General features: G+C 39.7%; 1 protein-coding gene across 4 annotated transcripts in view; it reads right to left on the bottom strand.

Annotated features, from left to right (window-relative positions):
• The window catches only part of NPHP3 (nephrocystin 3), a 44,306-nt gene extending 34,483 nt beyond the window's left edge, over nt 1–9,823 (bottom strand). For all 4 annotated transcript variants that reach the window (XM_031940116.1, XM_031940117.1, XM_031940118.1 and 1 more), the window contains exons 1-4: nt 9,404–9,823; nt 4,279–4,404; nt 2,938–3,088; nt 718–870 (exon numbers count right to left, since the gene is read on the bottom strand). In XM_031940116.1, coding sequence (XP_031795976.1) covers nt 718–870; nt 2,938–3,088; nt 4,279–4,404; nt 9,404–9,802 — 829 coding nt within the window. In that variant the 5' untranslated portion in view covers nt 9,803–9,823. The remainder of the gene's footprint in view (nt 1–717; nt 871–2,937; nt 3,089–4,278; nt 4,405–9,403) is intronic.
• Between the last annotated feature and the right edge of the window lie 4,551 nt (nt 9,824–14,374).

Below are 14,374 nucleotides of genomic sequence, written 5' to 3'. Positions count from 1 at the left end.
TTGGATGTGCCTGCCACTAAATTCCTCAATTTCCTTATAACAAATAGTTAAGCAAAATCAAGAGACACAGAGACTATCTCATAATTCCCCTTCTCTCTTTTTTTAAAAGGTGATGGGTATATTCCTTGACTTTGGTAAAGATGTTGTGCTTGTTTCCAAAGACATTTTTTGGTAGGTAAAATTCTGCTGGACAATTAGATAAAAGTCATTGGGACTTTTGGAACAATAATAACAACAAAACTCATATTTACATATTTATACAGTATGTCTATTTTTAAAGAGTTTTCTCACCACTGTATTTTGGTCAACTTAAAAAGCTCACTTCAAAGGTCCAGTGAGTCACCCAGACTCAGGTCTCAGGTACTGGGTCACCCTGAGTGGCCACCCACCTCATATTTCTAGCTCCCATTCTGCAGGGACAGAGACTAAAAACAAGTGGGGGTCAACCCCTCATAGGCCATACTCTTGATGTTCTATTGCACTATTAATAAATTCAGGAGTAGAAACATAGTTCTTATACATCTTAGCAAAAATATCCATTGAACTGTATCGCCCCACGGATTTATAAGTGATTAGATTCTGTGTGATTTCCTGGTCAGGGAAATGAAAATCCATGATTACTTTAGGGGGAAATAAAAGCAAACTTACATTAATGGGTATTATAGGAATGACCACTCATGAGCCAATCAAGTTAGTTCAAAACAAAGCATATCTTACCTCGGTTAACATTTGCAAATGGTCCTTCTACATCTATGGAACTATGAGCAAACTCAGGTCCCCTGTGAGACTGTTGAAGCTGCATCATACTGCCTATGGAGGGCTCCCTCCCCAAGGCACCACCACGCCAGTAGTCACATTGAGTTCCAGTAGCTTAAAAGAACAAGTTACAGAATGTTACTTAATAAACCTGCTTAAAAAAAAGATCCTACTATTCTCTTTTCTTTACTAGCTTCCTAATTACTTATCATGTTCACTTAAGGAATTCCTATTTCTTGTATAGAGTTATAAGAGAGATATAAAACCAAAGCTTAGAAACTAGACCCATCTAAACAAGAGCCAATTAGTATTAATAACATATCTTAATAGGAAGAAAAGCACCTAACTGTATAACCATTTGTATATATTAAATAAATAATCAGACATAATTACTGGATGTCTCAATATACAAGTAAACCAGGAGTAAAGAAGTCAACCTGATTTTTTTTGCTCCATTTCATAATTTTGAAAATTACTACATTTTCCTCTTCTGCATTCATACCTATAAAATCTATATCCAAAGTTTCTGAATGTGCTCAAATCCTTTACATAAACCAGGAGCTTTTGCAGAGATATAGGAGGTACTCCAGGAGTGATCCAAATACTGTCTTAATTTCAAAAATGCCAATGTATCTTTGCTGTTTAAAATATGGTTTAAAACTTATGTCTTGAATATGTAATGTATCATTTCATTTAAATGGTATCATCAGAATGAGATGTATAACGTGATTTTCTAAATAAATGAAGTCAACCCCTTAAATGCTAAAATTTTTATTCATTTTGGAAAGAAAAATTTCAATATACTTCTGTCTTCTTATTTATTATTTTACAAGGCAGTTGGGGTTAAATAATTTGCCCCAAATCCCACAGCTAGTAAGTGTTAAGTGTTTAAGGCTTGACTTGAACTCAAATCCTCCTGACTCCAGGAGCAGTGCTCTTTCCACTGGGACATCTAGCTGCCCTGACTTGTGCCTTCTTAAACAGAGACATCTGTATAGAACTAGTTTTTATTAACAACTCAGTTTTATTAACAATATGTTCATTATTATCAACATCAACTGCCATAGAGATGTCTTCTGCATATGGCTCTGTAATATAATGTACTTTGTAATGTAATATATTGATTTAATGTAAATGTAAACTAAATGTATACTCACTATGGTGCATTTTACAATCTTGCATCTGGTTTGTTTATATATGTATTTCCTCTTGCTACTGTCAGTATAACTGTTTTTGGCTCTCATGCCCCTGGTTTTATGATTCAATAGACTTGTAAGAACTGTATTTAAAGTAAGAGTTAGAAGACTCTGAATAAGGACCTGATGGGGCTCTTTTGGGAGTAAACTACATGAGCTTTAGGTCCTGGACATTATCATGTATTTTTGCTGCTCAACAGCACCATCTCCTTTAAAGAAAACTAAGAACTTATTGAAAGTTTTTATTGTCTTCTAGATCAGGAATGTCAAACTCAAATAGAAAGGGATTCCTGTGGCCACATACTGCCACAAATTAACATTATCTATGTTGTATTTATATTTACTTTTTTTTTGGGGGGGGGAAGTTTTTTTTTTTTTTAATAGCCTTTTATTTACAGGATATATGCATGGGTAACTTTACAGCATTAACAATTGTCAAACCTCTTGTTCCAATTTTTCACCTCTTACCCCCCCACCCCCTCCCCTAGATGGCAGGATGATCAGTAGATGTTAAATATTATATTTACTTTGTTAAACATTTCCCAATCACACCGTAATTTGGTTGCAGTTCCAGAAAGTTTCATTTTCCTTAGTTTCCCCAAAAATCTTTTCAAAGAAAAAATAATTCAAATACATTTTTCATAACTAGAATGTTGACTGACAATCAGACTATTTTATAAAAACATTTGATATGTGAAACCAATATTAAGTTGATTCTCAAAATCTTCCTTTTTGAAAATTGAATAACCCCAAGTGTAGGAAATTTTCCTGAATGACCTTATTTGAAAGGCTTGCTATCATCTGTAGGATCAAACAGAAAGAGCCTGACATTTCTGTTCTGGATAATTGACGTTGCAGTTAAAAGGAACTTTTCTATTGCATTAATCTTGTCCTATTTCATAATATCAAGAATTGCCAACTAGATTATGATTTTTTAAAATACCATCTCTTCATTAATATTAGATAAAGTGTTCAAACATCTTACCAGTGACATCTGTGCAATTGTCATCAGAATCAGACTCCTCGGGATCAAAGACCTGAATGCCTTGAGCCTGGAGTCTCTGAAGTTTGGCCTCCAGTTCTCGCTTGGCTCTTAACAAGTCCTGGATTTCATTTTCCTTAGTTTCCCGAAAAATCTTTTAAAAGAAAAAAATAATTCAAATACATTTTTCATAACTAGAATGTTGACTGATAATCTAAGACTATTTCATTAAAACGTTTGATATGTGAAACCAATATTAAGTTGATCCTCAAAATCTCTTTTTGAGATTTTTTGAATTTGAAAATTGAGGTATTTAAGATTTTCCTGAATGACTTTATTTAAAAGGCTCGCTATGGGGGCAGCTAGATGGTACAGTGGATAGAACACCAGCCCTGAAGTCAGGAGGACTTGAGTTCAAATCTGATCTCAGACATTTAACACTTCCTAACTGTGTGACCCTGGGCAAGTCACTTAACCCCAATTGCCTCAGTAAAAAAACCCCAAAACAACAACAATAACAAACTAAACCCCAAAAAGGCTCGCTATCATCTGTAGAATCAAACAAAAAATCCTGCTCATCATTCAATGTCCCTCATAACTTGGCCCTCTTAACCTTTTCCTGTTTTCTTTATCTTCCTCCTCTCCCATCCTCTGTGATTCAGTGATTCTGGATCCCTGGTATTACTCACATAATATAGTCCTTCTTCAAACTTAGTATTTTTACTGGTTGTTCCCCATTCCTGGAATATTCTTCCTGCTAATTTCTACTCCCTTACTTCCCTGGCTTTCTTCAAGTCTCAACTAAAATCTCATCTTCTATGAGAAGGTTTTCCTGATCCTTTTAATGCTGACACCTTCCTTCTGTTACTTATTTCCAATTTGACCTCTATATAACTCCTATGTACATAGTTGTTGTTATGTTGTCTTTCCCAGGGGATTATAAGTACTTTAAGGGCAGGACTATCTTTTGCCTTTCTTTGTGTCTCCAGAACTTAGCTTGGCACGTCAGGTTCTTTAAAAATGTTTAAAATTCATCAGTTATCTCCTTGGCTTTTTCCATGTTACGTGAGTAAATTTTTAGATGGTGTAAAAGACTGGACTAAATGATCTCAAAGACCTTTTTCAATTATGACATTCTTTGAATTCAGAAAAAGACTAAGGATTTTGGTTTCCATAAAAATGGGAAGAATGGAGTGTTCTCATCTGCAAAAGTAGAAGTGAACTAGGTTATCTTTAAAGCGCCTTCCATTTCAGATCAGAAAAGATGTCATTAAGCTGGCTTTCACAAAAGTCCTATGAATTTATCTCCTGTAGCTATATAAAGGATCAAAGGAACTTATTTACCTTGAATTGTCTTTTAACTTTATCTCGATCTTGTTCAAATGTTGCTGCTCTCTCCATAGCTTGATATTTAGCTTCTAAAGCACTTTCCTTTTCTCGAAGTATCTTCTGATAAGTTTTCTGAAGTGCCTAAAAAAAACAGTGATCTTGTAAATCTCTCTGACAGGCAGTATCACTGAGCAATTCTGTGTTGTTTTATTATATAACAAAACAAGAATACACGGTTGTTTTAACTATACATATAACAAGGAAATTCTCCAAACTGAATATGTCTTATCTGAATTGCCCCAAGGAGAAATTGTGATCTTGAAGCAAACTGTTACTTTTTCTTTTAGAACACTGGGTCAATTGTTTTGTTTTCCCATGCCTCATTTGCCCCAACTGTAAATGAGAATAAAAATACCTATCTAATGTTATCATGGGATTTTCCTAAGACGCTTAGTGATAGAAGAGAAAGGAAAGCTATATTAGGCAACAATGAGAATTCTAACAGCAGAGAGAACTAGTCCATATAAACTCAGCTGCTCTTTGATCAGTCAATTAGAGGTATGTTTTATCCAGTTCCCAGGTGACTGTTTTGCACCTGTAATCACCCTTTTGGTTTACTTCTTTATTCTGGACAGGGGTTATAAGCCAGAATTTGAAAATCTGACAAGTGACCACTAGAAAGTACAGCAAACTAGTGGTAATTAGCATGTCCTTGTAACTTACTGCTAAAAAATAATTGATAAATCCTGGTGAAAACTTATATGTGTAACACATGCAGAGAACTATCTGAAGGCTACTTTTTAGTCTGTGGAATAGTCTATAATATTTACTGAGCTATTCCTCCCGAATATTGAGTAAAACATGAGCAAAAGCATTAAGGTGTATAACGATGGAGGATGTGTGTTGGAGATGGCAAGTTGCTGTAGGATTATGAGGGAATATAACACATATGGATGAGGACCCTGTGAGATAACATTTATTTCAAATGTTCATTCTTTTTCCCCCTTAGCTCAAAGGTACATTTAATTAGGAGAAGATATTTCAGACAAAATGAAGAGGTAAAAGAGTCACCAGGAGTGATAAATATGAAATAAATTTGGGAGAGCAATAAGGTTACCAAGGAAAGAAGTTGGAAGAAGCCATTAAAGGAATATGCCATGAAGTGTTAGTACATCATTGACTAGCAGGCTAGATCCACAGAGTTTAGTAGACTAACCAGAGTTAATGGTAATAAGGGGAAAGACATCATTAAAGGGAAGATTCTATGAGGAGGGAGGGAGTATCTCATAGTGGGCTTAGTCCAGAAAAGGACTTAGCAAAGGACTTCCTCATAATTACATCTTTTAAAGGGAAAATATAATCTTGGGCATTTCTCAAGGGAGGAGGGGAAATAAAGGTGGGAACAAGGATGTATATTGATATGTTGAGACTGCCTTGAAGATATTAATAAAGGCAGTCTGGGAATACTTGTGTTCCCATCATAGGTATCTTAAATCATTTTTCATCCTTGAAGAGGATCAATGACATCAGAAAGGTGATAGCTTGACTTTCAAGTGAACTGGATTTAAGTGAGGCAGGACTGTGCAAAGTCATCAGCCTCTTCTCTGGAGTCATCAGGCTCCAGGGGCAAGACAAAACTCAAGACAACTGAAGATGGCTCCTGACAGGGTGGCGCCAAATCATGGAAGACATTGAAGGCTAAGTGAAGGAGCATGAATATTTTTTAGTATGCTGAGCAGACATAGTTGCAGAAATTTAGGGAATCTTACCCATTCTGCATCCAGCCAGCAATCAAGTGGACAGCAAAAAAAGAAAGAGAAAAAAGGTCTTTGAAATAGTAAAAATTGATATCACAATCTCCAAGTACATCTAGGTCTATGTGATTTACTTACTGTGAATCTCCAGACTCATATTGAAAGTATATCGTCTTAGGATATTCGACAGTCTAAAAAGCACCTGTGTTCCAGATGTTCTGTTTGTGAAAGCAAGATCCTGTGGAATTGGTTTTATGTAGATACAAAAGACTCAAATTTTTCAAAGAGTTTTAGTACTCACAGGGGTAAAATTTCAGAACTCTAGAAAGCTGGGCTATCCAGAACTCACTGCCCTATGGGTTTAAGATAGCCAAGGTTTTATGGTACTGCTTTAAGTTTTGAGATCCCAATATCTTGGATCACAGATGTAGAACTGAAAGGGAACTCAGAGGTGAAATATTCCAATCTCATTATTTTACAGTTGAGGAAACGTGGTCAAGGACATATAGATATTAAATGTCAGAGATGGGATTTAAACTTGGGACTTTTGCTTCCAGAGTTAAGTCCCTTCTCCTATACTATTCCATTACTACCTGTCTAATTTTAGATCCATCATTTTACCTCACTGGGCCTCAGATTTTCATGTCTCTGTGTCTTAGGATTTATTGGCTAGATTTCTTTCTTAAGAACCAAGCCTTAAACCAAAACCAATCTGCTTCTAATTGGCCACCAATAGGACTTAGGACAAGCCCCATTTGGTTCTAATTGGGTCAGATTGAATGCTTTGACCAGAAACTCTGAGGATTTTTCCCTCCCAGATTCATTCATTCATTTAGATTTTTTTGGAGTAGGTGAAAGAAACTGCATCAATTGCCATATAGACTTAATCACTGAATGGATGTGATCCCAGACAAATTGAGACCTGTTGAGACCTTAACTTAAAAAGGCCAAGGGCTCTCATTGCATCCAAGGCCATTTTCAGTCACCCTGATCTATATCTTGTCACTGGATCCAGATGGCCCTGGAAGGGAAAGTGAGGCAGCTGACCTTGCACAGCCTCCCTCACGGAAATCCAATTTACATGGCTATCATGGCACCACTTCCCTGATGTCATGGTCCTCTTTGAGAATGAAGGACAAAAACAATCTTTTTTCATCTATAAAATGGGAATGGGGGTAGCCTAGATGAGACCTTTACAATATATGTGTATGTCATATATTATGTAATTATATAATTTATATATATATGTATATCATATATACACACACAGAGGATATTCTAAAAATTTTAGAGCAATTTTAAGCTACTAAAAGTTAAAACTACACTAACTTTTGGGACACCCTGTATTTTGTAATTTATATGTAATATGTTTCCCCTGCAAGCAGAAAACCTCCCTTAGAAACTGTTTCCATTTTGTCTTTGTATCTCCAGTAGTTAGCACAATTCCTAGAACCTAAGGGATGTGGGGGGGGGGGGGGGAACGGACATTAAATGCTTATTGACTGATAGAGGATCTTGATAAAAAATCTTTGTGAGACCAAACACAGGGACACATAAATATGAGTGGGCACATCTACAACAGAGACTGGGATTCTCTTTAAACTAAGCTAAGTCTTTTGAACTTTCTTATGAGGAAAAAGCCAGGTGGAATGCTCAGGCAGAAAAATATTAGATTTGGATTCAGACTACTTGGAATTTTGATCCTGGCTCTGTGTGCCCTTGGAGATGTCACCTCATGTTATCTGTGACTTGGTTTCCTCATCTGTAAAATAAGAATTGACTTATTATCTCCAAGAACTTTTTTTTAGCTCTGAATTTATTATAGTGAAGAAAATTAGGTATTCCAAGAAGCTGAAAAATGAAGAAGGAATTGGGCATGTTTAGGCTAGAGATGAGAGGATTTAAGAGCGACAAGATAGCTGCATTCATGTAGAAGAGGGATTGGGGGGAGGAGGTGCAACTAGGTGGCTCAGTATTTGGAATATTGGCTCTGGAGTCAGAAGGACTCAAGTTCTGGCAAAGATCCGACCTCAGGTATCTATTGCACTAGATGGATGCTGAAGACCTTCTGATGCTCAAATTAGGATACTGTGTTCTCTTCAGGTTCTTTACTATCTGGAGATGTTGAGAACTAAAGACCATTATTTCAGGTCTCTTATTGTTTATGTCTTAATGGGACACATAAGGCTATTACAGCTTTCACCAATGTCTTACTCTGATGGTCCATCTGGACCTGAGATGAACTGAAGGATAGAAGAGTAGACATGGAGGAGGCAACCCCAAAGGCCATCCTGGCAGAATATAACTTCTGGTTATTCTTATCAAATGATAATGTTTTCAGGTAGAATGAATGGCCTCAGGACCATTTCATTCATTCATCACCAAGCTAGCCAGCCACAGAGGGATGAATTTTCAGGAAAGATCTAATAGAGGGATCTTCAAACCTTTCCAGTTTGTACTCCTTAGATATTAAAAAAGCCCTCTCTACCTCATTCTATAGGAAATGAAATCAATTATGCAGTTTACCATGAAAATGCCCCCAAATAAAATTAAGTTATTTAAAGTGGCAATTAGGAGGTGCAGTGATTAGAGTGCTGGGCCTGGAGTCAGAAAGACTACCAGTTGCTAGTAATGTGACTCTGGGCAGATCACTTAAACCTGTTTGCCTCAGTTTCCTCATCTGTAGTATGAGCTGGAGAAGAAAATACTCCAGTCTCTTTGCCCAAAATAACCCTAAAAGGAATCACAAACAAAAGTAAACAATTGCAATCAGGTAATACACTTGGGGGGGGGGGGGTTTCCACACAGGATACCTCAGACTGGGAACCCTGCTAGAACAGGGTACAGAGGGGATGGCTGACAGCCGTGGATGGGAGAACCTTCCCAGACAGGAGAGTGAAAGTCCTTTTAGCTCCACAGAAGGGGCCTGCATGAACGATGGCAGCTACCAAAAGGGATTTGAGGATTAGTTGAGGCGATAGTGAAAACGACCAACTTAGAGGGAATGGAGGGAGTACAGTGGGAAAAAGCACCGAGGGCCTCATTCATAGGACCGGGGCTAAAGATCTTGCTTTTGCCACTTAGCACCTGGGACCTGGGACAACTTCACCTGCCTGAGCCTCAGTTTCCTTGTCTGGAAAATGACTAAATCGATTCCAGCTTTAGATGTAGGATCCTATGTTCCTCTCTGAGACGGTTTCCTCCTCAGTAAAATGAGGGGAGTGGGCTGGAGGGCCCCCTAGGTCCTTTCGAGTTCTAGAGTCGGGGTTCTCTCTGGGCCTCAGTTTCCCCCTCTGGCCCCAGAGGCCCCTGCACTCCTCAGTTGGCCCCCTTGGCCCCCGCGGTCCTCTCTGGCCGCCGGTCTCGGGCCCCGCGCGCCCGGTCACCTGAAGCTCGGCCCGCAGCCGCTTGTTCTCCGTGTCCAGCTTGGCCTCCCGGCGGCCCATGGCCAGCAGCTCCTGGTTCTTGCTGACCCGGAAGATCTCGTACTCCTTCTTCAGCCGCTCGCACTCGGCCGCCGCGTACTCCAGCTCGGGCACCGACGAGCCCGTGGACTTGAAGCTGGCCCCGAGCAGCCCGCCCGCGCCGCGCGCCCCGGCCCCGGCCCCGGCCGCCGCGCCGGCCCCGGCCCCCGCGGCCCCGGCTCGGCGGAACGAGCCGCGCAGCAGGCGGGCCTTGGGCTTCACTTCCACCGGGATCTCGCACGCTTCGCCCCCGCCGCCCCCGTACGTGTCCTCGATCACCTCCCCGCCAGCGGGGCTAACCAGGGACGAGGCGGTCCCCATGGCGAACCTCAGACCCCGGCACTACCCTGAGAGCGCCCCACCTCCCCGGCCTCCCACCCCTCGGACGCCCCACCCTTCGGACCCCACCCCTCATGTTCCCCACCCCCTCGGACGCCCCACCGCCTCATGTTTCCCCACCTTCTCATGTTTCCCCACCCCTCATTCCCCCTCGGACGCCCCACCCCCTCATGTTCCCCACCCCCTCGGGCCCCACCCCCTTGGGCTCCCCCCCCTCGAGCATCCCATTCCCTCTAACTCTCCACCCCCTCAAGCCCCACCCCCTCGCGCTCCTCACCCCGTGTGTTCCCCACCCCGTGTGTTCCCCACCCCTTCCTTCAAACTCCCGACCTCCTACGTTTCCAACCCCCTCCAGATCCCTACCTCACGGCCGTCTTCGTGGGCGTGGATTTGAGGCTCGGGGCTGGCGCCCAGCCCCCCTGCCCCACTCCGCTGGGCCGTGCTCCTCTCCTGGGTGTCTTGTCAGTGGCCCTGGGCTCTCCTCCTTACCTCCCTTCTCCACCTCTCCTCCTTCTGTCTTCTTCCTCTCTCTTCCATTCCTTCTTCCTCCACGTCTCCTCCTTTCTTTTCTCCTCCTCTTCCATCTCTCCTCCTTTCCATTTCTTCTCATCCCTTCTTCCTCTATATCTCTTCTCATCCTTACCTCTTCCTCCATATCTCCCTTTCTCCTCTCTCTCCTCTCCTTTCTTTTCATCTTCTTCCACCTCCTCTCTCTCCCTGTTCCTCCCTTCTTTATTCTTCCTCCACATCTTGCTCCCTCTATCTTCCTATATATCTCTTTACCATCTCCTCCTTTCTCTTCCTCCTGCTTTCCACCTTTATCTCGCCTCCTCTGGCCATTCAGGAGTCACCTCAGCACAGGGCTGGCAGGCCTGCTGTATCCCAAGCTCAAGAGAGAAAGCTCTTCCTCCTTTTGGCTCCTGCCCGGAGCAGGGCTGTAAGGCCCCTTTGCCCAGTCCCACTAAATTGGGAACAAATAGAAGTGTTCAAAACCTGCAGGACAAGTTTTTGGGTGAATTTTTGCCCTCCTCTCAGTATATGAAGTGATATGTATGTCTATATCTGAACATATGTATATATACCTTGTTTCAAATGTCTTAGTGGATTTTAAACATTAAAGCTTACATGTATACAAACTGTGACCTCACATGGGGTGTTCTTGGCATTGATTCTGGAGTAATCTGCCATTTTTTTCTCCAGCTCATTTTACAGATAAGGAAATTGATTAGGTTGAGTGACTTGTAGAGAGTACACAGCTAGGAAGTCTCTAAGATCAGATTTGAATTCTGGAAGATGTCTTCCAGATTCCAGATCTGGCATTCTATGAACTCCCTAGCTAAAAGGGAGTTAGCATTTTTTTTTAAATATTTAGATTTTATTTTTTAAAGTAGCTTTTTATTTTCCCCAAATTTATGCAAAGACAATTTTCAACATTCACCTTTGCAAAACCTTGTGATCCAAATTTTTCTCCCTCCCTCTGTCCTCTCCCCTCCCCTAGACAACAAGCAATCCAATAAAGATTAAAGGTGCAATTCTTCTAAATAGTTTCATATTCATGATGCTAAGCAAGAAAAATCAGATCAAAAAGAAAAAAAAGAGAAAAAAAAACAAGCTAACAACAATAAAAGGTAAAAATACTATGCTTTGATCTACATTCAGTCTCCATAGTTCTCTCCTTGGATGCAGATGGCTCTTTCCATTCCAAGTCTCTTGGACTTGCCCTGAAATCACTTCAATGTAGAAAGGAGCCATGTCCATCACAATTAATTATCCCCAAATCTTATTGCTGCTGTGTACAATGTTTTCTTGGTTTTGCTCATTTCACCTACATCATTTCATGTGAATTTTTCCAGGCTTTTCTGAAATCAACCTGCTCATCAATTTCTTCTAGGACAATAATATTCCATGACATTCATGTACCAAAACTTATTCAGCCATTCCCCAACTGATGTACATTAATTCAATTTCCAGTAAGTAGTTACTGTTTTATTCAGTTGGCCTGGGAGTATTCATTTAAAGTGTTTCAGTTGGACAATAATGTGGGCAGAACTTGCATTAGGAAAATTACTTTGGCAATAGTGTGAAGGACAGATGGATTGGTAAAATGATGGAGAACTGATAAGTTAGAGATAATGTAGGCTAAGTTGTTTCCTTCAATTCTGACTCCTCATGACCCCATTTGAGGTTTTCTTGGTAAACCCATTCCATGGGCTTCCAATGGGCTTCTCCAGCCCATTTTTACAGATGAGAAAACTGAGGCCAACAGGATTAAGTGACTTGCCCAGGGTCACACAGCTGGTAAGGGTCTGAGACTACATTTGAACCGACTTCAGATCCAATACCCTTTGCACCATGGCCCCACCTAGCGGCCCCAGGATAAGGAGAAGCCCTTGAGCAAAAGACAAAGAATTTTCAAATGAGAAAAGTTACATATATATATATATATATATGTATATATATATACATATATATATATGTATATATGCATATACATATATATAATATAATAGGTTATTATTTATAATTATTTATGTAGATAAAAAAGCAATAAAAACCTCTTCTGTAGATATATTTGAAAATTTCATAACTAGTGGAGGATTTAATTATGTCCTTCCTCCACTCAAAAGTAGTGGCTTCCCGTTGCTTATTGGAACAAATCCAAACTCAATTCAGCTCTTTGTTAAGTGCCGATCTCTTCTAATCTTTTACTATTCCAGCACCGTCTCTTACTCCCTTACAGTTTTCATTTGTTCTAGCCAATCTGATCTCATTATTTCTTTCCCACAATATATTTGTTCCCACTTCTGTGATGACTAATGTTATTTTATCTTTCTTGAAATGTAATCTCCCTTCTAACCATCAATCCAAATCCTAATTTTCTTCAAGACTCAGCTCAGAAATCTCTTCTTCCAAGAAACATTTCCTGACTTGCACCATGATGTTATTTCTTTTCCTTGAAATGTAACCACTTGTGATGTGCTTACTTCCAAATTTAACGAATGTCCATCCCATCAAACTTGTCTTATTTCATGTGTAATTTATTGCTTACATGTTCCCCCAAGACACATAAAATATGATTGTTATCCCTGCCCCTTTAACTATTTATATTTCATAGATTCTAGAAATGCATATGTGTTCTTTCATCTCTTGAGACTAATTTTTATCTTTCATTTACTTAGGGGAGACAAAAGGAAGATATTGGTTATCAAGTCGGATCCTTCAGTTATTTTAAGGGATTCAGAGAGCAGTTTTTATTTTCTAACCTTCTGACAATGTGCCAGTACTTGGAGGCAATCCAAATGAAAATGTAAAATACATTTGCCAAGCTGTGATATAATAAAAGCACAGATGCTAATAGTTGGAAGGAATCTTAGAGGTCATCCAGTATTTGAACCTGCCCTGTGACATCCTGTCAACTGGTCAACCAGCCTTCATTTGACCCCCATCTCAGGAGAGGCAAGGAAGCCCACTTCCTTTAGGAGATCTCACCTTCCTTCCCTTTTTGAAAATAAGGCAACATTTACTTTCTTAATCCTGTAGCACCTCTCAATGCTTTCTCAAAGATCATTAGCATATGAGCAATCACATCTTTAAAGCTTTTTTATCCTCTGGGATATCCTTTGTCCAGACCAAATAGCCCAAACTCATCCTAAACTAGCTAGGTGTTTTCTTACAATGGCTTCCCTTATCTTGGATTTCAACTTATAATAATTTTTGTGCTATCTTTTTTTTTGGCAGGATGATTCTCTTAGAAGAAAAACAGGCACTGAGTGATTCTTTCTCTCTGCTATCTGATTCTCTTATATCATTTACTTTGTACACTGAGCCTTTTCTCCCTTGTTCTTCTTATTCAAAACATAACCTAAAAAGTTCTTTCAATTAAATATCTTGGTGGAATATATTATATTGTCATTCAAAGATGAAGTATTCGGGATAAAGTTTCATTAATTATGAACCACTGCCAGGGAAGCTGAATTGGGTACCCAAGGAAGGTCATCATGATCAAATGATACCAGATGATAACAGATAATATTTATACCGAACTTTCATTTTCCAAAGCACTTTCCCTCCCCTAGACATATACACACAGATATATAGATATATGTATTATGTATCTTATAATACATGATACATGTAATAACTTTATTTATATGTATATAAATACACACATGTGTGTATATAGACATGTCTGTGTACATATGTGTACACACATATATGTTTATATATGTGTATGTATAATAATCGCCAGTATGATCTTCTGGCGACCTTGGCAAAGCCAGCAACTCTAAGAGAAGGATGGGACCTTCTTTATTGACTCATCAAAAAGAAAAGGGTCTTGATAGATATGGAGAAAAAGTTGCTGGGTTGGGGTAGGAACATTATGATTAACTATAGTAAGGAAGGAGTCAGCTAGGTGGGGCAGTGGATAGATCACTGGTCCTGGAATTAAGAGGATCCGAGTTCAAATTTGATCTCAGGCACTAGCAGCTGTGTGACCCTGTCACTTAATCCTGTTTGCCTCAGTTTCCTCATCAATAAAATGAGCTGGAGAAG

This window comes from Sarcophilus harrisii, chromosome 5 (assembly GCF_902635505.1).
Source record: "Sarcophilus harrisii chromosome 5, mSarHar1.11, whole genome shotgun sequence".
Taxonomy (NCBI): domain Eukaryota; kingdom Metazoa; phylum Chordata; class Mammalia; order Dasyuromorphia; family Dasyuridae; genus Sarcophilus; species Sarcophilus harrisii.
This window is presented reverse-complemented; position numbering and strand designations above follow the sequence as displayed.